General features: G+C 46.6%; 1 protein-coding gene across 1 annotated transcript in view; it reads left to right on the top strand.

Moving 5' to 3' along the window:
- Positions 1-27,422, top strand: part of MAN1C1 (mannosidase alpha class 1C member 1) — a 141,694-nt gene that overhangs the window by 38,858 nt on the left and 75,414 nt on the right. The window contains exon 2 of the mRNA XM_066375490.1: positions 20,989-21,085. Coding sequence (XP_066231587.1) covers positions 20,989-21,085 — 97 coding nt within the window. The remainder of the gene's footprint in view (positions 1-20,988; positions 21,086-27,422) is intronic.

Raw genomic sequence — 27,422 nt, forward strand, 5'->3', positions numbered from 1 at the left:
CTGCTGCAGGGCTGGGTCTGCCTGCAGGGCGCAGCCAGCGCCAGTCCTATGCTGAGTTGTGAAAAGCCATTGTTAAATTTTCAGAAGTTTTGTGAGCTGATTGTTAAAAAAGAGCCATTATTTTAAAATTAATTATATAAATTTTCAATTAAGTAAATTATATTAAAAGCAGAGGTAGCAAATACTAAAAATCCATCACTTTCTAATTAATCTACTATGCTTTATTACTCATCTGCACTCTTGAGGTTAATACATTTATTGTGTCTGTATAGAGTGGTATGCTACTGCTCATCCCTTCCCAATGGCACTGGTAGCTGAAAAGCAGCTGTGGTAGAAATATTTACACCACACAAGTGCTGGAGAAAATGTTAATAATACAGAGTCAACTGGTTTAAAGTACAGCATTGTACATTGCACAAAGAATGGAAAATAACATTTTTCCAGTTTTCAAAAACTACCCTTCAATTCAGGAAAGAATCTGCTCGCATCATTGACAAACAAATGTTATTCTGATGTGTTTTTGTTATTTCATTTTTGTCTTACTTTTTAAGATAAATGAAAATGTCAACCAGTGCTCATGTGGGCACTATACCTTTGCCAGCAAACCCTGGGTGCAGCTTTGCTGCATGGTGCATGTGTTACCACCTCAGTGCCTTGACTGGCATGCCCACCTCCCCTTTCACTCAGTGACTCATTTATTTAACAAATAAGTATTGAGTATGTACTATGTGCCAGGCGCCAGGGATACAGCAGGGAACAAAACAGACAGTAACAAAATCAATACATCAACCGCACAGTGAGCATTGTCAAGCTCTTCTCTCCTTCGAGGTACCCTCTCTGTGTCTTGGTCGTCCCCTGCAAGGGTGAGCTCTGCCTCCACCATGGTCACATCTTTCAACTTTGCGCTTACAGTGATGAGCCTTGGCTCAGCTAGAGGACCACGTCTGAGCAGTCATGTGTGAATGGCTTGGAACTTGAATGAAGGCCCAGGAATATTAAAGTAGCTTTGTGGGAGAAAGCCAGTAAGAGGGAAACAAAATTACAGTTTCTTTAATTTGTGAAAATGGGATGCATCCTTCTAATCTAATGATTTGTTAGCTATTCTCTGTGCTCTGAAGTTGAAAGATATCTAAAATGAGAACTTTGCACCTGAAAGGGCTTAATAATATTTAATATACAGTGGTGCCTTAAGATACGAATTTAATTCATTCTGTAACCGAGCTCGTAAGTCAGTCAACTCATATTATCAAACTGCCGATACTGAACCCGTGTACCAACTAGCGGCAGCTCTCTGAATCACAACTCATATCTCGGAATTTCGCTCGGATCTTGAACAAAAATACGGACCGAGTCACAGGTCGTATCTTAAAAAAAATTTGTATGTTGGTCTGTTCATATTTCAAGGTACCACTGTACTTGCTCACAAAAATTAGGGGATATTTCAAAATGAGTATGAACGTGCAGATACTCCAGTACTTTCAGCCTTTTGCATTTTCACCAGTGAAATAAAAGTTGGTTTTGCATCTCATTTGCATAATCAAATAAAGTTCTTTGACTTCTCGTTTGTTTTTCTGATGTTCTTGTTTAATAAAAAAAATCAAATGCTTCTCTTTTTTTATTGCTTCATATTCATTTTGAAATATCCCCTAATTTTTGTGAGCAGTGCATAAGAAATATTACAGGCCCTGGCTGGTTAGCTCATTCCGTTAGCAGTGGTAGTCAACCTGGTCCCTACTGCCCACTAGTGGGCGTTCCATCCAGCTTTCATGGTGGACGGTAGTGGAGCAACCAAAGTATAAACAAAAAGATAGATTTAACTATTGTAAGTTGTTTTATAAAGATTTATTCTGGGCCCTGGCCAGTTGGCTCAGTGGTAGAGCGTCGGCCTGGCGTGCAGAGGTCCCGGGTTCGATTCCCGGCCAGGGCACACAGGAGAAGCACCCATCTGCTTCTCCACCCCTCCCCCCCTCCTTCCTCTCTGTCTCTCTCTTCCCCTCCCGCAGCAGAGGCTCCATTGGAACGGGGATGGCCCAGGCGCTGGGGATGGCTCCTTGGCCTCTGCCCCAGGCGCTAGAGTGGCTCTGGTCGGGGCAGAGCGACGCCCCAGAGGGGCAGAGCGTCGCCCCCTGGTGGGCGTGCTGGGTGGATCCCGGTCGGGCGCATGCAGGAGTCTGTCTGACTGTCTCTCCCCATTTCCAGCTTCAGAAAAAAAAAAAAAAAAGATTTATTCTGTCAAACAGTGAAAATTCGACATAAAGTACTTACTTGGTAAGTAATTATTATTGTATGCTTTAACTTGCTGTAACTCTGCTTTATAAATTTTATAAAGTAAAGTTACTTCCCTACTTTATAAATCACCATTACTGTGGTACCAGTGGGTGGTTAGAAAACTTTACTACTAACAGATACAAAAATGGGCGGTAGGTATAAAAAGGTTGACTACCCCTGAGTTAGAGCGTTGTCCTGAAATTACAAGGTTGCAGGTTTGATCTCTGGTCAGGACACACACAGCAACCAATGAATGCATGACTGAGTAGAAGAACAAATGAATGCTTGCCTTCCCCCTCCCCTTTCTTTCCCTCTCTCTGTCTCTTTAAAAAAAAAAAAAAAATCAATCAATGAAATATTAAGCCCTGGCTAGATAGCTCGGTTGGTTGGAGCATCATCCTGAAACACAGAGGTTGCCCGTTCAATCCCTAGTCAGGTCATATACAGGAATAGCTCCATGTTTCTGTCTCTCTGTCTCTCTCTCCCTGCATTTCTATAAATAAAAATAAATAAATAAAATATTACAGGGTAGCCTGCTGATTCACTCATCTATTGTTCAGCAAATACAAGTGCCTACCCAGCACCAGGGCCTGTAAACTCTTTGAGCTGCCAAGCCACATTATCCATGGTCTCTTCCTATGAGGGATTTGCAAACTTGTGGGGCAGTTTGTAACCCAGACTGCTGACCAGTGAGCAGATGCCATCCTTATCTCTTTGGAATCAGGCCCCATAGGTAGTCATTCATTCTCTGTTCTCCCCCTACTTAGCATTGATCTCAGTTTGTAATTATACGTATCTGTTCATGTTTGATGGATGTCTGTCTCTCTCATAAGAATGTTGGATCCAGGAGGGCGGTGACCTGTGTCTGTCTTGTTTACAGGGCACAAGTAGGCACTCTCTCAGTAGGAACTTGTTGAATAAGTGAATAAAGGGAGGAATAAGCAGGGGGGGAGGGAGATTGATGTGGGTGAGAGGCCCAGTGGGCACTGAAGGAAGAATGAAGCCTTCATTCTTTGACTTGGGGCAGGTGGAGCCAAACTCATGCATTCGTCAAAGTCTGGCCCAAGCATCGCCTTCACTGCATTTCTTCCCCTTACCTCTTCTCTGTGGATAGAGCTCTGTGACAGAACACAGCGATTTGCATTAGAGCATTTATGTGATTCTTAAGCCTTTCTTGAGTCACCGATTCCTATGCTAATCTGATAAAAACTGTAAACCTTCCTCCCCAGATTAATGCTCATAGTATGCACATGTGTGCACAAAAAAACCACAGTTTTCACTTAATTTCAAGGGGTTCACAGGCTCTCATTCTGTCCAGAAACCCCAAATCAAGAACACTGCTTTTAGAAATGATTTCCCATAGTAGGCATGCATCCTGTTCCTCTGTAGTCCCAATAGCAAACATGGTTCTTGGCATATAGGCAGTACTTAATATGGAATATTTGGTGGATGAATAGAAGAATGGGTGGGTAGGTGATCATATTAAGAAGTGTTCTGATTTGGCCCTGCCCGGTTGGCTCAGTAGATAGAGCATTGACCCAGTATGCAGACATACCAGGTTTGATCCCTGGTCCAGGGCACACATGAGAAGCGACTGTCTCCTTTTTTTCCCCTCCCTCTCCCCCTTTTCTCTCTCTTCTCCTCTTGAAGCCAGTGGCTTGATTGGCTCAAGCATCAGCCCTGGGTGCTGAGGATAGCTTGGTTAATTGCCGAGGATAGCATTGGCTCCAGACGGGGGTTGCCAAGTGGATCCTGGTCAGGGTGCATTCAGGAGTCTCTCTCTCTCTATCTCACCTCCTCTCTCTTAAAAAAAAAAAAATAGTGTCCTGATTTGCCATGACCTATTTGAAGCTGAGCTAATAATTCCATTGAAGTCATTAGGGCGTGAAAGGTAAGCTTGAGCAGAGAACGGTAGCAGTCTTTACACCACTGGTCTGTCTTTTCTCTAGGAATGTAGTTCTGACCACACCAGGGGAGCCCACCAATTCCATAAGACCATTTTCCAAATAAAAACTTAGGACATGGTTTCTGACACATTGATAATGGGACAGAATATTTGAAATTGGGCCTGTCTCAGAAAATCAGAGATTGTGTGATTCTAAAGAAATATAACCAAATCCTGAGGTTAATTGGCTTGTTCTTAGACCATCTCTAAACCCAGGATGGGATGATCAGGGACTAGGCTGTACTAGAGACTAGGTTAGTCCTCCAACTCAGGGTAAAGGAGCCCAGCATGGCAGGCAGGACAGAAGAATCCTCCAGATTCTTCTCTGTGGTCACCTGTGTTGAATAAGTGATCCCTACAGGTACCTCTAAATACTGCTCATCTTTTGCTCATCACTGTCCCCACCCCCCAAAATATTAGTGTAAATCCCTGGCTTTTTATATGTTCAGTTCTAGAAGCTTAGAAATTATTTTTGCTTCTATTTTGATCCCTATTTTTCACATTAGAATGTTTGACAATGTTGATTTCTAGACATCACAATAGTTCAAAACCATGGGAGAAAAACGACCTATAGTACTAGCATTTGCTTGGAAAACAGTTGTCAAGGAAATGGATTTCACAAAACACTTCCTCCCAGGAGAGCTCTCTTTCCATGTATCCCCACATTGAATATTATTAGCCTGTGCAATACTGGTAGGCAAAGGTACCACTGGCAGGTAATTTGTCCAGCCAACATCTAATTATGAATTAAAGCCCTTGTGCTGGCACATTCTCGGGTCAGCAGCCAATGGTAGACGAAGTTCAAGTTCAATATCAATTTATAGTACATCTGAAATGTTCTTGGACTTACAGGAATGACAGAAGAGTTCTTGGCCCTGGCTATAGACTGGGGAATAGGATTCTGTAACCTCTATTAGCAGACAATGGAGGCGCCTGATAGATGGAGCTGAAATTGCAAAACATTGTTCGATTAAAAGAAAAGGTGAAGGCTCATGGGGCAGGGGCTGTGACTCCAGGTGCTCACAGAAGGAGACACTTATTGCATGATGAGAGTGCCGGCAGCCCAGGCACCAGCCAGTGGTACTTGGAGAATTCATCACCATTAGACATGCCAACGTGTGTGTGTACTGCTCAGTTTTGATCAGACCTTACAAGTGAGGCTGGTGGGTTTAATTATCACCTGGAAGAACTTAGTCAAGGAAGTGCTGCCCCAGTTAGAGTTATGGCCACCGACACTGGCAGGTAGTTAATTACACGTCTCTCTGGTCCCACAGAAATACAAGGTCCATGTGTAGACAGGAGAGTTGCTGACAAAGAGGCAGAGAGATGGGCATGTCTCCATTATTTCCATTTGTGTTGGGAAATTGTCTCTGCAGTAATTCTTAGTTATAAAAGCTATTACGTAAATAAGTGAAAAAAAAAAGAAAAAGGCTATTACCATGGGATGGATTATCAGTGTTATTCTTCATTTTTGTCATGTTGCCTGGTAACGTCCCTTTGTGCCCAAAACACGCATGTTTCTGTAGTTACAGGCTAAAGAAGTGAAACCTTTCTCTTTCTTAGCCATTTTGTCATCACAATATTATAAAAAGCTATTCTGAGAGAGAGTTGAGCCAGTCTTTGGGGTGAAAAATGGCTTGATGTGATGACAGCCTGAGTCTTAGAATTTTAAGACTTCTTTTGAACTAGAGTAGCTCTTCACAATGCAGCATTCCCCAGTAGCAAGGCAGAAAAACAGACAAACTGAAAACACTTCTAAACAGTTGACTGCACTCTGCGCTCCTCTTTTGGATAACAGTCTGTCCCATTACAGACCAATCTTTACTGCATGATGCATTTTGCACACCCCTACAGACTGCTTGAGAAAGGAAGACGTTGTGAATCTTTAGGTTTTCAATGATTTTCAACCTAAGCAATGATCGATCACAGATGGAGAAAATAGGGCATTAGATATCGTAGATAGAGTCTGTTTGCCCTCCTGTGAAGTCAGTTTATCTCCATCACCCTGCTGGTTTGGAAAATGCTCCATGAGTGGAAGAATAGTGACAGTTATCACCAGAAGTACTCAAAATCTTTCTCTTTAAAGGTCACACTGGTGGAGTTTTCAGATAACACTTGGCATTGCTCTTTTTTTTTTCTTGTAAGTGGGAAGCAGCTGCTCTGGGCATGGGGGAGAGGTCATATTGGGTCTCAGATCTCTAGTTAAGGCTGTAACCCCACAAAAGTGGTTAGCACTTAAAGATAATTACATTCTACATTGTTCATGCCAAACTCTTGAGATGGACTGATTGGCATATTTAAATCTCATCTCCCAGGCATTGCTAATAATTATCATAGCTAGCTGGGGTGGTGGTGGTGATGGGAAACCCAATGAAATGGCTGTTTAGAGATGCTTTGCATTTTAAAATTTTGCTGGTTTTATCCCAGGAAAAGAGGACATGTGCCTCTGATTTTCCTTTGGTTCTTTCCCTGACCTCAAGAAGGTTTCAACTTTTAATGGTTAAATAGCCATCGCTAATCACTCAAGAAACATTTTTGCATTTACAACCTCTGTCTCTTTTTGCATCATTTCCACCCTTGACCCCCTTTCATCACCCTGAATGAAGCTTTCTCACTTAGTGACTTCCCACCCATGAGGGGACCATGGAATTCCAGCTAATGAGGCTCATCCTTTTTATTCACGCTTAAGGGATACCAGGCCTAGAGTCAGATCTGAGAGTGAACAGTTACATCTTTCTCAGGTTTATAAATGGGACACCAAATCCACAGTGAAAATAAGAGGAATTTCTTCCTCTTGCCCAGAAAAAGACAGACAAAAAGAGCAGCTTCTCGGGTCAGCAGGTTGAGTAGAAGTCACCCTGCTTGGAAAAGGCATCCAAGACTTGGTGTTTGTTTTATGGACAGCAGCTAGAGAAGACCTTGCCCCACCCCCACGCAGCCAGCTGAACTGATATAATTTCAGGCAATGTTTTTTCGGCAGTGTGCTCAGAATTGGGCAAACAGAGTGGCTTTCTCCCTTACACACGATATGTGGCCGTCAGCGACAGAAATCTCACCAAGGCCTTTCTGTTGTCGGGAATGTCTGAAAGGGCCTGTCTTTGAGATTTATGAAAGAGCCCCCGTGAGCCACCATACTCCCAGTTGTACCTCAAAAGCCAGTGCAGGGAATAGAAATCGTGTGTGAGAGTTCCATCACCTGTCACAGCCATCAGTCCATTTGTCTGCCTTCTGTGAAAGGGTCTGTTTTGCCGGCTCTACAGGAGCTGCCACCTTCCTGCAGCAGGTTCACGGGCCCCAGCGGGAAGCCCAGATCTGGAGGCAGCCTCGAAAAGAGAAAATCCTGGTTCCATTAGGAGCCAGAGCAGTGGAGCTGAGGCAGTTGCATGTAGTTCTTTGGGAGTGGGATGTATGGATTTGAGGGGGGTGGGTGGGAGGAGAAAGCAAAAAATCAAGCTGGCTGAAGGCCTGTGTGGGCTTTGATTCTGATCGTTCAAACAATTCAAAAGTTGGTGAAACCTGAAGATCTAAGTTTTCTCTCTCTCTCCTGGCCTGTCCCATGAGTTCATCAAGATTAGAGCCTTTTGGTTTTCTTAGTTAATTATTCTTTGGTATTCTGTTTCAGGGTTTTGAAATCAAAATTGCTTGATGTTTTACTCTCTCCCCTGTGATTAGGTCATCTTTCATAATAGGGCCGCAGGAGTCCTTTCAAGAACAAAGCATTTTAGCTCGGCACCATCAAGGAACATGTCCCATGGAATTCAGTTTTACAGGAGTGAGAAACCACCATCAACCCCTGATTGCGAATCCAGAAGTGTCCTTGCACATCATCCATCATTACAGACCTAGAAAAAATAAAAAGAGAACCTACGCAGAGCTGTCTGATCAGTGCAAACTCAAGGAGCTTACAGGGTGGCAGCTACTTGGCTTCCTAGGACAAATGAGCTGCAAGACCTGAGTCATTTTGTGTGGTTCCTGTGAGGCTGAGCGGGTCTGTTACTGCTTCGGAATTCTTTCTCCTGCTGTGAACGGGTAACCTTCCTGGTGGGTTTTGCAAGCCTTTCTAACCAAGTAATAATAATAATAATAATAATAAAAGAAAATATGTACTTTGACATCTCTGCTGATGGGAGCATAAGAGGAATAAAAAGAAAAGTCGATGCATTTCTCAGCCTACATGTGAGAAACAGGAGCTTTTATTTCTGATACTAATTAGGATCTCAGTGCAGTGGGGATCTTGGAGTTCTTCCATGGTCACCTCCACCCACCATCCCCTTTCCTTGCTTGATTTTTCTTCAGAGTGCTTATCATTGTTCAAAGTGACCCCACTAATTTGTTCCTCATTGTCTGTCTCCCCACACTAGGGAAGACCAGCCGTGAAGGCAGGAGCTTTGCCTGTCTTGTTTATTGCTGTAGATGCCAGAACATGCGATGCTTAGTAGATGCTCAATACATCTTTTCTGGATGGATTTTAGATGGGGGGAGGTTTAGGAAAGAACAAGAAAGAAGAGGCAGAGGTTGAAACCAGACGGGTTGGAAGCTAAACCCCTCACTTACTGGCTGTACGCCCTTGAAATAGTTACAGAGTCTTTCTAAGCCCCAGTATCCTTATCTATAAAATGGGTATAACTGGCCGGATAACTCGTTTGGTTAGAGCATCATCCCGATATGCAAAGGTTGCAGGTTTGATCTTCAGTCAGGGCACATACAGGAAAAGATCAATGTTTCTGTCTCCCTCTCTCCTTTCCCCTCTCTCTCAAGTCAATCAATAGATAAAAAATAAAATAAAATGGGCATAATATCTGTTTCCTAGAGTAATGATGGAGGATTAAGTGAGATGTGTGTGATGGCATCCGGCACAGGGGCTGCTACATGGAGATGCTCAATGACTCATTCTCCAAGCCTCGATTGACACAATTTTACTGGACAAGAAATAGAGCCCTTTCCTGCCCAGGAGTGTCCAGTGGTTCTCAGGCTTCCTTCTCGAGTTCAGGAATGGAATCTCCGAGTAGAATGGTACTGTCCTCTCTGGGCTTCAAAGAGAACCACCAGGGAATGTAGACATTGCACACTGTTCTACATGGATGAGTTAAAGATAGGCCTGAGGGTTCTGTACGCACAGTGGTTCCTCTAGAAGTGTTGGCATTGACTGGGCAACAAGGCTCCTGGCCCCCTGGAGATTTTGTTCTCATCTTCGGCTGACGGCCTCCCTGGAAACCCCAAAGGCCTAAGACAGGACACCAAGGCCAGTAACAGTCTAGAAAGTGGTTCTCAAGGCTGCACTTCCAGATTTCAAATAGCATTGCCTTTGTAGGAAACCTGGCAATGGAAATTACTTCTCTCCATTTTCCAGTCTTTGGTATTTCTTACTTTGGTATATTCCTTGTTTTCACTTAAGCCTGTTTTGTTTGTTTGTTTGTTTGTTTTTAAATTCTTGATGTTTAGGCAAAAGAACTGATTCTCTTTCTCATTTCCAGAGGCTCCAGGCACAGCTTGGGCAGCTGCAGTCCTAGCAGACTGAGCCTCCAGGAACTAGGAATTTGGACGTTTCTTATTTCCCAAGAGAAGCAGAACCTCAGGATGGACCAGTCAGTTGGCCCAGGCACAAGGCAGCAGCCGGTTCTCGTTTTGAGTCTCAGAGTGCCGCGTGCCGTCCAGAGGTAGCGGGTCGATGTTTTGTTCACTCATTTATCAGCAAAGCAGCCTGCTGAGATGGAAAGGATACCAGAGCCTTTTGAATCAACCAGGCTCCAGCTTCAAACACTAGCCCTGCCACTTGCCAGCTGCATAGCCCCAAATGTTGGGGAAACGAGGCACTGATCTTACCTCAGATAGTTGTTGAGTGGGAAGCAGAGTGCTGCCACAGTTAGGAGTGCGGGCTCCCGACTGTCCTCCTGCATCCATTGCCTGGCTCTGCCACTAATTTGTGCTGTGTCCTTTGCAAGTTATTTAACCCTCCAGAACTCAATTGTTTCGTCTTATAAAATAGGGATAATAATGGTAAACCCACCTTGCGAGGTTGGCACAGGGCCTGGCCCAGTGCTCGGCACAGAGTAAGTGCTCAGCAGATGTCCACTATTGGATAACAGAGGTAACACATGTAGTTATTATTATTGCTAATATGCTATTTGACTTCCTCTGTTTGGCCAGGCTCCATGCCAGGGGTTGGGGATACAGAGGTGAATAGGTCACAGAGCTCAAGGGCAGGAGAGACAGACATGAAAGAAATTATTATCCTGCAGAAGGTTTGTTATTGATGGATGGCAAGGGGCTGTAGGAGAACAGGATACTGGTACTCATGCTCCAGAATATCATCATTTCTTAGGCAGAAAAGGGGCTATGGTGGGCTGTAAAGTGCATTGGAGGTCTGGTAGTTCATTCATTCAGTGTTTCATTGGCAGGTGCAAAGGCCCTTTGGTGACACACTAGTTTCCTATTGCTACAGTAGCAAATCACACAGACTCTGTGACTTAAAACAACACAAATTTACTCTCTCATAGTTTTGAAGGTCAGAAGTTCAAAATGGGTCTCACTGGGCTAAAATCAATTTGCTTGTGACCTTCTCCATCAGCTTCTTTTGTTCATTTACAAACTCCGCACCAAGATCACAAAGGTTCTCAGTAGGCAAGTGTCTCCCCTGTTCTTGTTATCCCTTGTGGCCTCACAGTTGGAATCGTTCCCTTGTTGGGCCTTCAGTAAATCCTTGTTGAGTCAAAGCCACTGGCCTGTGAGTGGGTTTCCCAGGCATCACTGTTTTCCTGTGATTCCCCATGTCAGGAGTGGGCCAGGGAGGCTCCCGTGTTGTCAAAATCCTGAGACATTTATTCAGCATCTTTTCACAACAGGCATCTAGATGCTAGGCACTCTGCTAAGTGCTGGGGAGCCGTATGAGCCAGGGAGCCTACACAGTGGTGGGGGAAATAGATGCTGATCAATCAATCACACAATTAATATAAAATTCTGACTTTAATATTCCTCCATCATAGAGGCGTTTGACCTGATCCAGGAGGCCAGGTTTCACTAGGACATGGCGACTAAGCTGAGATCTGAAAGATAAGCGGTATTTGGCAGGCCAAAAGGGGAGTGACGGGTGGTCCAAGGAGTGGGACTGTGGTGTTAGGGGCCCTGTGGCAGGAGAAGGCACGGATTTTTGAGGAACTGAGAATGGAAGCTAGTGGGGCTGGAGGCATGAGTGGTGGGACTTTAATGAGTTTGATCTTTATATCTGATAGAAGTGTGGAAGTGCGTGGTGGGAGGGGGAGTGGGGAGGCAGGAGGGGGGACGGAGATATGAATAAATTTGCATTTCAAATAATCTCCCTGGCTACAGTGTGGAGAACAGTGTAGGAGGCCAGAAAGGACTCCTCTAGGCCAGTCATAGGCTGCTGCAAGAGTCCCACATGGGAAATGTGAGCGACTTGGATTAGAGTGCAGAGAGAAGTAGATAGATACTTAGTAGGTGAATTAATAGGACAGCAATCATCTTGTGGCTGGTTTTGTTGTTGTTGTTGTTGTTGTTGTTTTCTGAATCTGGAAACGGGGAGAGACAGTCAGACAGACTCCCGAATGCGCCCGACTGGGATCCACCCGGCACGCCCACCAGGGGCGACGCTCTGCCCCTCTGGGGCGTCGCTCTGCAGCGACCAGAGCCACTCTAGTGCCTGGGGCAGAGGCCAAGGAGCCATCCCCAGTGCCCGGGCCATCTTTGCTCCAATGGAGCCTTGGCTGCGGGAGGGGAAGAGAGAGACAGAGAGGAAGGAGGGGGGAGGTGGAGAAGCAAATGGGCGCTTCTCCTATGTGCCGTGGCCGGGAATCGAACCTGGGTTCCCCGCACGCCAGGCCGACGCTCCACCGCTGAGCCAACCGGCCAGGGCCTTGTGGCTGTTTTTTTATTGAGCACTTATTATGTACCAGTGCTAAACATTTTACATATGTTATCTTATTTACTCTCAGAGCTATTATAAGGATTAAATATTCCTATCCTCCTTTTACAGATAAGGAAACTGAGTCTGGGAGAGGTTAAGTCACTCACTCAAGGCCACGCAGCCAGTAGAGCCCTATAGCAGTGTCTAACTTTAAGACCTGTGTGGACTTCAGATGTGCATTTGATCACCTGGGGATCTTGTTAAAATGCTGGCTCTGATTCAGCAGGTCTGAGAGGAGGCCCAGGATGCTGCATTTCTAACACGCTCCCTGGGAATGCCCATCTGCTGGTTTCAAGACCACACTTTGAGCAGCAAAGGTCTGGCTGCCTCCAGGGCCCACACTTGCAGCCATGGTACCTCAGAACAGCTAGAGATAGGATGATATTTCTGAGACTGTTTCAATCTGAATCCCTTTGGGCAGGATGTGGGAGACCTGTGTGGACCTCAGATAGGCAGGGAGTCATATACATTTTCATTTCCTACATGTGCCTTTTAATAACTCAAGCAAACCTAAAAGTGAGAGGGTTGGAGACAGTACCTCCCCCTTCTACTCCCCCCAAGCCCCAACATAATCCAATCCCACTGGCATCCAGCTTCTGAACTGTAGACCAGGTATTATGTCTCATCAGCAGTCACCAATCAGATCATTCTGTGGGGGCATCCATAGACGGAGTGGATTGAGAAATCTAACACAGATGGTGTTCAGGTACCAAGCTGTCAGCTGTTTCTTTGGACTGAACTGAAAGTGAAGGAAAAAAATCAACTCAATATTCTGATCTATCTGTGCAGTCATTAGATCCCAGACAAAATCCTTTCCCACTCAGCGCCTGCAGACGGGCCAGGCGTCACTGCTGGGAGGTGCAAACAGGGCTGCTGCGAGTCATGGCGCAAGCACTTGTCTTTAATGACTGGGAAAATCCATTTCCTTTCTTGGCAGCTTTGAGATGTTGCAACTGTGGTTCTGGGTCACTGCCAGGCTGGATCCTGTCTGTCTGTGTTTTATTTTAAAAAGGTGAGAAGTGTCTCACTGTTTCCATGCTCACCTCCTTCCTCCCCAGTTGCCACCAAAGAACTTTCCTGTGCAGACTTTCTATTAGTTGTCCCCTCTGGAGGTGGTTTGCCAGTATTCCTATTCCCTCTCTCCTCAGATGCATCCTTTCTCTCTTGGTTCAATTGTTCTGGGGCTCCTCGGCTGGAGTGGGCGTCTGTGCCTAAGCTCTGAGACAGGTAGAAAACCCCTTAAATAAAATAATGTTTGCCTTAAACTAGTAAATATTTTTTATTTTAAGATTTCATGTCATTGTAATTGTTCTGGTGGACAAGAAGAGCTTGTGTTTGAGAAAGAACTGACAAGATGTCTTCGGATTCAGTTCCGATTGCTCTGCCTGTCTCTCTATCACTGGAGCTTTGTTTTCTGCCTTCGCAGTACTGAGTGAAGGAAGGTTTTGTAGGCTATTGTTAGGTGTTCTTTGAATCCATAAATCACAGACTGATGGAAGGGAGGGGCTTCCAGCGACCATGGAGAGCTGCCCTCTGTCTCTAGCACAGACAAGCACCCACACACACAGATGATAAGTGCCTGTTGTGTATTTCTAGAACCCAATGGGAGCAGAGGTATAATTTCTTTTGGTATTTAGTTCTCATGTCTCTTGATTCTTACAGTCATATTCTTGAGTCTGTCTCAAATTTTTCTTTTCATAGCTCAGGCCATCCTGGCCCCAGTCAGCTGCTTGCTTCCCTGTCCTGGCCCATGGTTTTGGAGACACAACTACCCCCGTGCTAATAATGTCCGTGTCCTGGCCATGACAAGCCGCTTCCCCTGTCTGGGTTTCACATAGTCTTTATAAAATGTGGCTTTGGGACTAGATGATGTCTCTGGTGCTGAGATTCTGTTTGACTCTGCAATTCTGGTTTTGTACTTCTACTTATGTTGCTTCTCTCTCTCTCTTTCTCTCTCTCTCTCTCCCTCCCCCTCTCTTTTTAAAATTTTTTTCTTTTTATTATTTTATTTATTGATTTTAGAGAGATGAGAGAGAGAGAGAAGGGAGGAGGAAAAATGGGAAGCGCCAACCCATAGTAGTTGTTTCTGGTATGTGCCTTGACCAGGTAAGCCTGGGGTCAAGAACCAGCAACCTCAGCACTCCAGTTTGATGCTCCATCCACTGCACCACCGCAGGTCAGGCTATGTGCTCACTGGCTCTCTTGCCACCGGCCTTCTCTTTTATGAAATCCCAGCTCCATCCCATCCACCCCATGGCCAACCACCCAGGTACTCCCTTTTGACTTAGGAGTAGTACCATACCATTTATTCCTTATGTTTTTCATTTTAACAACCTTTAATTTTCATATTACAAACATTTCTAGATATTTACAATAGAAAATCCAGAAAATTTAGGCCAATCAGAAGAAATGTAACTTCTTACACTCAAACATAACCATTGTCAGCATTTTGGTGTATTTCCTTCCAGTTTTTTTTTTTTTTTTCATTTAATACACTTAGACTGGTGAGTTTCATACTGTATAGTTTGGCATCCTGCTTTCCCACCTAATATATAATGAACATTTTTGTATATCCCTAGCATTTGGAAACATAATTTTTGATATCTGTTTAATACTTTACATCTCATAATTTAGCCGTTGCATGGTTGTTTCTGCTTGGGAATAATACCTATCCTGTCAAGCCCACTGAACTACCCAAATCAAATGAGATAAAGTGCAAAGAGCTACACAAATGTAGCAATGATTATTTGTTATGTTAGTTTTATCTCCTCAAGTGACCTACTTTACTGTGTTGTTACAAAACTGTTATACATTTTCCTATTTACTAAATTTTGCTCTATAGTGGGCAAAACAAGCTGTCTGGTTTAATTTTAAAAAGGAAATTTACATATTAATAACTCTAAAATTTTTTCCTATCAACTCCTTAAAGACTCTGGAAATCACTCAAGTATAGAAAAAGGAATGTGCATGAAGGTGTTCATTATGGCATTATTTACAATAGCCCCAAAGGAGAAATCACTGCACTGTCCAACTATAAGGCAGAAAGGTTAAGTAAATGATGCCAAATCTACTTGCTGGGCTATTATGTAAATGACATTTTAAAAGCCTTTGTAATAAAATGAAAAATGTTTATGTAATCATCACTGGAAGAAACAAAGGTGAATGGAAAAAGTGGAAAGATAGACATCAAAATGGGAGTAGTGGTTATAGTATTTGAAAAGTGATTGATGGGTGAGTAGATGGATGGATAGATAGATAGATAGATAGATAGATAGATAGATAGATGATAGATCAATCTTATTTTTTTATTGTTATTGAGAGGAGGGGAGGCAGAGAGACAGACTCCCACATACGCCCCAACTGGGATCTACCCAGCAAGCTCCCTATGGGGCAATGCTCTGCCCATCTGGGGCCATTGCTCCACTGTTCAGCAAGTGAGCTATTGTTAGCACCTGAGGCAGAAGCCACAGAGCCATCCTCAGAGCCAAGGGCCAACTCACTCAAACCAATCAAGCCATGGTTGCAGGAGGAGAAAAGAGTGGTGTGTGTGTGTGTGAGAGAGAGAGAAGTAGGGAAGACTGGAGAAGCAGGTGGTCGCTTCTCCTGTTTTCTCAGACTGGGAATCAAACCCAGGACATCCACACGCCAAGCCAGTGATCTACCACTGAGCCAACCAGCCAGGGCAACCTTATTTTTTAAACTGTGGCAAAGAATGTATGCAGAAGAGGGAAGTAGGGGGCTCAGAATTGTGCTAAGTGACTGGACTTACCAGACGTGGGAGGAGAGAGCATGGGGGCTGAAGCCCAGACTGTGCTGGGAATTTTGGGAAATACTCAGAACCACCAAAGGGGTCTTTTATTTTTGGAGCAGGAAAAAAACAGAGTAAAAACAGGCACTTGAATTTGGTAATATATAATTGTAAAAGGAGAACCCAAATTGCTAGTTCCTCATTCACTCCGCCTTCTGACCAGAGTGGGCAGGACAGGCGTGGTGAGGGGACGTGGAAGCCCAGCAGGGTTTTTGAGGAGCTGTGGGTAACAGGAGCTGCAAGGAGACTGGCAACAGACATATTCTTTCTTAAGTTAAAGTGGAGAAAAACAGATTTTTTAGTGTATACATTTGGGTGAAAGTGACATCAACCTCCAGCAAAGTTCCCTAATGTGTTTTGTAAAAAATAATTTCAGACTTGTAGAAAAGTTTCATAAGTCTAACTAACATTTCACATTTACCCTTTACCCAGATTCCTCAAATGTTAATATTTTGCTCTATTTGCTCCCCCTCCCCTCCCACACACACACAGAGTTTCCTGAACCGTTTGAGAGTTGACTCCCCCTGGCTGAAGGCCTGTGGTGTGGAAGTTTATGAACAAAGGAGAACAGAGATTTGGAACGATTAAGGAAAAACTTTCTGAAACTCTGCAATGGAATGGGCTGTCCTGTAAGGTGATGAGCACCCTGTTACTGGGGGTGTTCAAAGATAGATTACTTAATCTTTTATTAAGGAGCTTGCATGAGGCAGGTAGTGGACTGGGTACCCTTTGAGGTCTTAGAACTGCCTAAGCATAAAGCCAGGGACTATCCATCTCTTAAGCCAAGTCCAGGCATCGCCCGGGGCATTTATCACCAGTTCCAGATTCAGATTGGCTTTTCTATGTTAATCCTACTTGGCCAGCAGGATACTTGGGGACCCACAAAGCTTCCCTTGAGACATGCTGGCCCTCTTTTGAGCACTTCTGTTGCTTAGAAGACCCTTCCCTCTGACCTGTTACCCATCTTACTTGTGCCGTGTGTGGTCTACATTGAGTCTCCCAGCCATATGTTAAGCTCCAGAGCCAGTTTTCTTTTGTGTATTATATTACTCAGCAAATATTTAATGAACACCTGTTATGTGTCAGTCCCTGAATGGGTTGCTGGGGTTGTGGTAGTGAGTAAGGGGTTAAGGGCACTGACCAAAGAGTTGCAAACATAAAAGCTTGGCTATGGGCTGCTAAGGACTGAGTATCAGGAAAGGGAGGTAGGAGTAGGGTCCTGACTTAGGCTTGGCTGGGAAGGAGGTCTGTCTGCAGAAGTGCTCTTTCAGCTGGGTTCTGAAGGAAGACAAGCAGTTGACAGGGAAGTAGAGGGTGGGGTCCAGAGAGCATTCCCCCTATTGCTGCAGCCCAAACCACAGCCAAGCACAGGACAGGACGCCAGGTGGGTGCTGCTTAGGGTGCGTGAGGAAGAGAAATGAGGACTGCCTGGCTGTGGAGGCGGGTGGGGGGGGGGGGGGCGCTTTCCTGTTCTCTGCTCATCCAGTGCCTGGGCTGAGCCAGTCAGGACTCAAGGTAGGAGACCCAAGGTTTGTGGGTCTTTGTGTACTGTGTGTGTGTGTGTGTGTGTGTGTGTGTGTGTGCGCACATGCGATTGAGAGAAGCTCTGATTGCCTTCCAAATCCAGTCCCAGGTGACACAGGGATCGTTGGTGCCTTCATTGCCCTTGGTTGATGTGGGTGACTGTGAGAAAGGGCCAAACATCTCCGCATTCCCACGGTGACAGCTTCTTTGAGAACATGGAGACACCTGTGATTTTCTTCATTACTGCTGTACACCCACATCTCTCTGTCTCTCCCTTAGCAGGAGTGGGTGTTGAGGGTAGGTGCAGTCTTCCCCTCCAGACCTCCGCTCCTTTCCTGCTGTCATTTATGTTGTAACAGCCTCCTGCTGCTCTCCCAGCCTACCACCTCCCTCCCCTCCCCTCCCCTCCCCTCCCCTGACTTAGTGGAGGGAGCCCCGGGATAAGAGAGACTGAGGGAGGAGGCCAGTCTTCCTCATGCACTCATACCCAGCAATTAGTTTCCGTTATTGCCAATTCAAGATAAGTAGAAAATAGCAGAGGAAGGGTATCGTGGCATTTGCATGTGTGTCACATGGGAAGCCACATACCCCGCCTGGCACGGGGGTGGGGCCTGCTGGCCTGGGAGTTGAATTTCAGCCCTGCAGGCTGTGCAACCCGGACCGCTTTCTGTCCGTGGGCCTGAGTTCCATCATCTGTGAAATGGAGAGGCGGTGCTAGGTTATTCTGCCATTTGCCGGAGAGCAGGCCATGGACACGTCACGTCTGCCCTCCTGGTGTGTGCAGCGAGCACGGCAGTAGCACTGTCCTGATGTGCCCGGGAGAGATGGCTTCTGAGCTTTGGTGCCAGGAATGGCAGAACACAGAGCATGCAGGTGGAAATGTCCAGAGAGAGGGGGCTGAGGCAAGAAGGGAGGCGGGGAGAGAGAAGAAAGGCAAAAGGAAACCTGGCAGTGAGGTGACAAGTAGAAACAAACACGTATGACAGGTCAGTGGTTCCCAGACGTGGCCCATGGACCAGCAGTATCACATGGGTACTTGGTAGAAAAGCAAACTCTTGCCCTCCCCCCCCCAAGGCCTGTTGAATCAGAAACTCAGGAATGGCGGCCTTTAAACAAGCCCTCCAGGGGATTCTGGTGCACAATGAAGTTTGGGGACTAGTAGGATGGATGGAAGGCAGGGTGGATGGGTGAGGCTAGGAGAATCAGAAGGAAATTTTAAAGGCTGGTCAACCAGCATTGATCAGGTCAGAAGCTGGGCATTTCCAGCTACTTCCTTTCATTTAAACCTTTCAGGATTGTAGCAAAGCAGACCTTGTTATTCCCAATTTGAAGATGAGCCCACTGAGGTTCAGAGACATTTAGTCACTGGCCAAAGTAAAAAATATAGTGACAGATAGAATTAGAACCCAGGCTGCTCTGGCCCCGAAGTCTGAGTTCTTTCCATCGTACCAACCTGTCCCCACCCACCTGTCCCTTAGCTGTGCCTCGACTGCCTTCCCTGGTTCCTTCCTCTGCCCCACAGTCACCCCAGAGCTCTGCTCTTCTCCTTCTGCAGCCTCCGATGCAAAGGCAAAAAGGTGGCACTAGGCCTCGGCCAGTTGGCTCAGTAATAGAGCATCAGCCTGGCATGTGGATGTCCCAGGTTCAGTTCCTGGCCAGCTCACACAGGAGAAGCGCCCATCTGCTTCTCCACCCTCCCCTTCTCGCCTCTATCTATCTATCATCTATCTATCTATCTATCTATCTATCTATCTATCTATCTATCTATCTATCATCTCCTCCTCCTCCCCTCCAGCCATGGCTTGATTGGAGCAAGGTGGCCCTGGATGCTGAGGATGGCTCCATGACCTTTGCTTCAGATGCTAAAAAAAATGGCTCCAGTTGCAATGGAATGAGGGCCCCAGACAGGCAGAGCATCAACCCCTAGTGGGCTTGATGGATGGATCCCAGTCGGGGCGCATGTGGGAGTCTGCTTCTGCCTCCCCTTCTCTCACTTAAAAAAAAAAGAAAAAAAAAAGGTGGCACCATAAAGGAAAATAAGGGAGACGCTGAGGAATGGGGGAGTGAGTGGGACTGGGGCCGACTGTCCCCTGGCATTCTTCCAGCCTCCGTTGCCAAGTGCCGCCAGGGACTAAGGCGCTTGCGTAATGCTCCTGAGGAGCTGACATAGTTGCCTTAATGTAGTAACAACGCACGTGCTGAATGACAAAGTTGACAAATACTCACTGCTACCTGCATGTGCCAAGCTCTGTGCTGGGTGCTGTGGGAGAAACTGAGGCAAGGTAAGGGTAGTTTCTGACCTCACGGAGTTTATGGTTCAGAGCCAAGTAAACAAAATAATAACAGTGGCCAGCTGGGGTGCCAAGCAGCCTGGGGCAGCCAGGGTAGGTCCAGCCAAGTGCTGGGGGAGTTCAAAGAGACTCACATGGTGACCTTAAGGGATGGCGCCAAGGCTTTGGGGACAGTCCTGAGGCTTTGCAGCCAGAGGGCCTAGGTTCAGTTCCCAGCACTGACTCACTGTGTACACTTGTCTGACCTGTCTCCTTATCTGCAAAGTGCTGTTAGCAATCCTTTGCTCAGGGGATTATTCCATTTGATTATAGCAGGCATCTTCAGTGAATTGCTTCCTTCCTTCAGAGGGTCATGTTAGGCCAGAGGAAAACAGAAGGCTTCATGGAAGACGTGACTCTTCACTTTGGCCCTGATTGTCTTCTCTAGGAGATCTATACATAGTCTCTGAACACGTGGGGCTGTCCAAAGAGAGTGGCCTTCCAGGCAGCTGTAACTATGAATAAAATTATAGCAAGAGGAAGTCATTTTCCTCAATTTGGAAGATCATTTATTAAGTGTGGTTTCTTTTCTTTTTTTAACTTTTTTCTTTTCTTTTTTTTTTTCATTTTTCTGAAGCTGGAAACAGGGAGAGACAGTCAGACAGACTCCCGCATGCGCCCGACCGGGATCCACCCGGCATGCCCACCATGGGGCGACGCTCTGCCCACCAGGGGGCGATGCTCTGCCCATCCTGGACGTCGCCATGTTGCGACCAGAGCCACTCTAGCGCCTGAGGCAGAGGCCACAGAGCCATCCCCAGCGCCTGGGCCATCTTTGTTCCAATGGAGCCCCGGCTGCGGGAGGGGAAGAGAGAGACAGAGAGGAAAGAGCGGCGGAGGGGTGGAGAAGCAGATGGGCGCTTCTCCTGTGTGCCCTGGCCGGGAATCGAACCCGGGTCCTCCGCACGCTAGGTCGACGCTCTACCGCTGAGCCAACCGGCCAGGGCCTACTTTTTTCTTTTTTAAAAAATATTTTATTTTTATTTATTTTTAGAGAAGGGAGAGAGAGAGAGAGAGAGAGAGAAGGGGGAAGGAGCAGGAAGCATCAACTCCCATATGTGTCCTGACCAGGCAAGCCCGGGGCTTCACGCTGGCTAAGTGTGGTTTCAAATGCTGTTGCAAAGGGCCACGCTGGGTGGCCAGTCGCACTGTTGGGAATTGCCACGCTTATGTTTCCCGCCTCTTCTTGTAGATGATGCAGTTCGCCTGGCAGAACTACAAGCATTACGCGATGGGGAAGAATGAGCTCCGGCCCCTCACGAAAGACGGCTATGAGGGCAACATGTTCGGTGAGTGGCCGTCGGGGACACTCAGGCCCCCCTGGCGGCTGAGCGGAATTTATCATTGGTTTTTCACCTTCTAAGCTGTGTCCCTGTTTCTCCAAGTTGGGGTTCCTTCTGCACTTCAGGCTTCTGAGCCTTCTAGATTTGGGACAACCCTTACAATTCTCTCTAACCTTACACACCTTTTGTATGCACCAATGATTTATTTCTTAGAGCACATGAACTTGGAAATGCAAGGGGGGGGGGCGGTGAGTGATGGGAGACTCGTTTTCATGGAGAAGGTTTGGAGTTCTGAAGGACACGGAACTGGGTTTAAACCCACTCCTCCAAGTAGAGTTGTAAAAGGATATTGGGTGTTTTCACAGAGAAACTGAACACATTCCCAGTGAGATGGGCGCCCACGCTGCCTGTAGGGTCTTGGGGTGCATCTCTGGCACGCTGACTTGGCAGACGCGTCAGGGAGCAGCAGGTACTGCTGGGTGCCGGCAGCTTCCGTTTGATCTGCAGTCTTACTGCTGGCGTCCCTGCCCTTTCCAGCAACAGTATTCTCTGAACCCAGCACCTCAAAAGCCTCTCTCAGCTGAAGAGACTGCAAGGCACCTTATTGTGGGCAGGGCCTCAAATTTCAAATTTAACATCCACCCAAGTTGCCAGCTCCAGCTCCCCTCTTGCCACATGAAAAGACGCTGGAGGCAGCCTGGTTCCCTTCTTCGCCGAGGGGGGCTATCTGGGGCTGATGGCGGGAATGCGGGGCCTGCATCCCTCACCCCTTAGAGGTATAGGCTTCTGAAGTCAAGGACCAAAGAACCAAGTCAGACAATGAGTCCCAGGAAAATCTCAGAAGCAGGTTTACAAGGGCCAGCTCCTGGGTGTACGGCCCTGTCAGAAGTATTTCTGTTCTGGGAAAAGGGACACGGGACCATCCTTCCTCTCTCTAACCACCCAACTTTACAACCTTTCAGGCTGTTCAGACAATTCACTCCCCTGTGAGGAGGGGATGTGTGAATTTGGGTAGCTTCTTCCCCCTTCTCCCCACGCACCCCCTTCGTTATCATAGAAATGTAAAGAAATGAGAAAGTATCCAAAAGTGTAAAGCAGGCAAAAAAAACCAAAACAAAACCTCTTCCTGCTACATAGATGCAGCCTCCATTGACAACTTTGCTCATTTCCATCCAATCTTCTGTGTGCTTTTTTCCTTCTATATATAATTTTATGTCCTTTCTTTTTATTTTCTTGACTTAATGTTATACCACAAATGTTCCCTAACTCATTTAAAATTTTTTATAAAGAATGTTTGGTTTTTTTTAATGGTTGCAATTATTGCAGGGATGTGCCATAATTCATTTAACCATCCGCTAATGTTGGACAAAGGTTGTTTCCAACTTTTCGCTCTTAAAAATAATGCAGCAATTAACATCTTTGTGCATAAAATGTTGTCTTAGGACCAATGCCTAAAGAGGACTCCCAGTCAGAAGGGAGGATGACAGATGGTTCTTTACCCTCAGAGGAAATGTGTGGATTCCGGTCTAGGCAGGCAGCTGCCTTACCTGCCTTGAACGCAGACCTCCCCTAACAGCCCCTTCAGCACTGGGGAAAGACAGCTGGTGTGGGTCTCAGTTGTTGGAGCTTTGGCTTCTAGTGTAAATCAGGGACTTGATCAAGGAGGCTTCTCCACTCCTCCCTAAACAGTCTGCAATATTCAGGGACTAGGTGGAAGCTGGGGCAAGGCTGTTGATTTCTGACACCGCACAGCATAGGCGTAGCTATTGCTCAGCGTGTGGACCAAGAGAGAGGGAGCACTGTGGGGAGCACTATGGGGAGGGATTGAGTCGCACCAAGTTCCATTTTGTGAAATTCCTCAAGGCCTGAGATTTAAATCTCCACCCTCCTTCCTCTTTCTAGTCAACAATCCTGGAGTTGTGGTGTCAGTTAGAGAAAAGACATGCACAGGGTCTTGCCCTGTGCCAGGCACAGAGCTGGCACTTGATGGCAGTGCTCTTATCACTGTTGAGCCACAGAGGTGAGTCTGCCACGTGAAGAACAAACTCCAGGAGGGTGGGGAGAGGAACTAGCCATAAGGCAGCAGAGACCCAGCTTCCTCATCTGTGTGTGTGTTGGGGGGGGGGCTGCTTCAAGGACTTGGGGGCATTTTAAACAAGCTCAATGAAGCATATGGACTCTTGGGGCCAGGTAGCATGGATTTGCATGCTGTTGTGCCACTTACTAGCTGTGTGATCTTAGGCAAGTGTCTTAACCTGTCTGGGCCTTGGCATCCCAGCTATCAAGTGGGACAACAATAAAACAGGATCATTTTGAGAACTAAAGAGTTAATACAGGAGAAGTGTTCATATTCATGCCTGGCACATAGGCAGCATTCTCCAAATTCAGCTTCTCTGAGGATGATGTAAGGCCCTGGGGGACAGTATGTGCTTATCCTGTTTTGACCAAGGGATGCCTAAGCCCCTCTGGACCCAGGGACCCACATGAGGGCTGCAGAACGTTCCCAGCCTTGATCCATCCTCCCCTGGAACCCCCAGCCCTTGAGTGCCCTGGCAGAGACTGTGGGTGAGCATCCCCCTGTACCTCTCAGGCTGTCATTTAAGTGGCTTACAGTGGAATTTTTAGCAGGGGAGGCGCAGGGGAGATTAGGGTTCAAGGCCATGAGACAAACTGTCCCCTTGTTAGCATGAGGGTTTCTGGGTGAGCAGTAAGTGACACCTCGCACTGGGAGCCAGCTGCAAGCCTTGAAGCACCTAACGAGCGTGGATCCTCCCAAGAAGCCAGCGTGATCTGTGAGAAAACTTCACCCTCCTTGGTGGTGGGGAAATCCGCACAGGGCACAGAGTGCTAGGAGCTGGCCACCAGAGAGGCCCTTAAAGGCGAGTCTGACTCCCTCATCTTGGAATTGGGGAAATCAAGCTCAGGAGGGAAAGGGACTGGCCCAAGGTGACACCGCATGTTAATTGTAGGACTGGCACCACCCACTCTGAGATTAGCAAAATTGTCCAAAGCCAGCCTGACCAGGCAGTGGTGCAATGGATAGAGCGTCAGACTGGGATGCTGAAGACCCAGGTTTAAGACCCCGGTTTAAGACCCCGAGGCCACCAGCTTGAGCGCGGGCTCATCTGGTTTGAGAAAAGCTCACCAGCTTGGACCCAAGGTCGCTGGCTCCAGCAAGGGGTTATTTGGTCTGCTGAAGGCCCGTGGTCAAGGCACATATGAGAAAGCAATCAATGAACAACTAAGGTGTTGCAACACGCAACAAAAAACTAATGATTGATGCTTCTCATCTCTCCGTTTCTGTCTGTCTATCCCTCTCTCTGACTCTCTCTCTGTTTCTATAAAAAAAAAAAAAAAAAAAGCCTGACCTGTGGTGGCGCAGTGGATAAAGCGTTGACCTGGAAATGCTGAGGTCGCCGGTTCGAAACCCTGGGCTTGCCTGGTCAAGGCACATATGGGAGTTGATGCTTCCAGCTCCTCGCCCCTTCTCTCTCTCTGTCTCTCTCTCCTCTCTCTCCCTCTCTGCCTCTCTCCTCTCTAAAAGTGAATAAATAAATAAATAAAAAAAAATTAAAAAAAAAAAAATTGTCCAAGGCCAGATTATCAAAACCCAGGCCTGTGGTTATAGCCAAATCACCACCAGGAACTAGAACTTCTCAAAGCTTCAGCAGGAGAAAACTGTTGGGAAGTGTGTGATTGGGGGGTCGAGATGCTACCGTACCCTGAACATGCATCACACTGGGCACTGTTGCTATGCTCTCTTATATTCTCCTCACAGCCTTTACCTGCTTTATCCCCATTTCACCAATGAGGAAACTGAGACTTGGTACGTTTCAGGACTTGCTTAGTCACACAGTTATCAAGCAGAGACTCGATCACATGTCTGTTGGACTCCAAAACCCAGTTTATCAACTACCATGCTTCCCTGACCCCCAGTGATCACATACGGCGGCTGTAGAGAAGAGAACAGGGCAAAGAGATGGTTTCAGGGTTGGTGGTCTCACCCTTCTTCCATTGCCCTCGTGGAAGCTGGGGAGGACATGGATTTGGGGGCCGGGTTCTGCAGCCACCCATCCCTAGGCATTGGTATTTATTGGATATCATCTGAATATTCAGGGCTGGGGAAAAAGATTCAGATTTTCCTCCTTTCTCCCAGTGTAGGAAAATAGTTTAACCCTGTCCAATAACCTGAGAACACCTAATTGCAAAACATGCCACTGGTCATTAGCATGACAGGCTGAGAGGAGCATGAATTTGAGAACCAGATAAGACTAGCTTGAATCCTGGCCCTGCCACTTACTAGTCCTGTGACCCTGGGCAAGTTTCTTGACCTCTCTGTGCCTTAGTTTCTCCATCTGTACAATGAGGGTAACACCTCCTTTACCCAGTGGCTGTGAGGATTAGGTAAAGTGGATGTGTGTAAACACCTGCTCATATACACTCATTAGCTATAAGCTGCTGCCATTATTATTATATTTATTATAACATAATTGTGAGAATCATTATATTCCAAGGAAAGAAACAGTGCCTGGATTAGAGCGGGCTCTTGGTAAATGTTGTAGAAGGGAAGAATTGCCTCACGCCGTCTCTGCCTGCCCTGCGTCCTGGGTTTGACTGGGGAGGAGCCGGGCCCTGCTTTGCTCTCTGTCCCTCTGACTCTCTTTGCTGCCTTGACCTCCTCCTCTGTCGCAGAGTGCAGTTAGAATCAGCAGACTAACCCTGTAAGAACAGCCGTCCTGCTCAGTCAGCAGATGTGATCTCGGGCATCTTCTCTGTGGAGGAGGGAGGTGCTTGTGTGGCCAAAAGCAATGCCCCTCCCCACGCTGCGAGCTGGCCCGGGATGTCCGTGAGAGCCCCAAATTGGATTCTGCCTCTGCCCTGTGAATCCCCGATAGAACTGCCAACCAAATCCCCATTTCGAGGGATGATTTATGGCCTTGGGTGAGTTAAGAGGCAAAATGAACACAGCATGATTTTCAGATCACGGGCTGGGAAGGCTCGGCCTTGGCAGAGAGAAAAATCATCTTTGCCTTGTAAACGGAGCAAATATGATGTTGAAGAGGGAATAAATCCAGGCCCCAAGATGTCATTTTTACAATTCCTTTTTGGCGTGTGACTTAGTAGTGCCTTCTGCAAAATGTTTGCAGTCTCCCGCACGCACAAACCGGTCTCACTTGGTCCTTTTGTGGATGAGGGTTACTCTACCAGCGTGGCCCCTGGGGAACCGCACGCTTTACTAGACAGTTGGTGAAACCACCGGCTTCACCATTTCCCCTCAGATCTCCATGTTGTTCCCACCGATCTCTGACTTTGTTTCTGGGAGACAGCAGTTTTGACTTTGGAGATCCGCCCGAGTTCAGATATCCAGAATTTACCAGCTGGATGAAATTGGGCAAGTCACAAAGTTCTCTGAAGCTCAGTTTCCCTTCCGGTAAAAAGGGCATGGGGGACAGGGTTAGTAGCCCCAGCACACTTCCTAGCACGTCGTAAACCCTCACAAAACCTGAGTGGTTTCTTTCCTGCACGTACACACATCCTTCCCAGTTTCTTTTCCTTCTCCCCTTTTATTGATAACAGAGCATTTTGACTTATCTGGCTGAAAAGACTATATCCTCTTTTTATCAGTTTTGTTTTATGAGGTGTTTTTGGGGTTTTTTGCCCCTGAAAAATAAAAAGAAAACTAAACACCAAGTATCCATAGTCCCTGGAGAATCACTGTCGGGCCGCAATGCTCGCTGACTTTGGCAGACCGTGTTCACATTACTGGCCCGGGGCCTTGAGAAAGAGCTGTCACCAGCCTCGGAAGTGGTGATGTTGCAATTCCTTGGATAGGATGGGTCAGTTATAAGGACAGAAAAACACTCTTCCTGGTAGTCACATGTTTTTGGAGCCCTGGTTGCTCCATCTGGAGGCCAGAGGCTGTCACAGTGCAGAAGAAATGTATATATTAGAAGCACCTGGTCACTGGCAGACGGGCCTTTAACACAAAGAAGGGAACAGGTTTAAAAATATTAACCCCATGCATGTGAGGGACAGGCAGTGACAGGCAGGATGCTGTCACCCAGGGTGGTCTCACTGTGGCCTTGAATGGACACATCCATGAGTCTTTGGACACCTTCTAAAGACCAGAATGTCCCTCGGGTCACACTGGGTGATCATCAAAGCAAATCATTCACCTCCAAATTAGCCTGCTTATTTTCGCACTCTTGTCTGCACCCTCTTCCCTCAAAGATCTTTTTTTTTTCCCCAAGCACTTTCTAATTAAGATGCATCTGGGCTGTTTTCTTTTTTCTTTTTGTTTAAAAGGCTTCCTACCAGCACAGAGAATAATTTATTTCTCTAG

The sequence above is a fragment of the Saccopteryx leptura genome, chromosome 3 (assembly GCF_036850995.1).
Source record: "Saccopteryx leptura isolate mSacLep1 chromosome 3, mSacLep1_pri_phased_curated, whole genome shotgun sequence".
Lineage (NCBI taxonomy): Eukaryota > Metazoa > Chordata > Mammalia > Chiroptera > Emballonuridae > Saccopteryx > Saccopteryx leptura.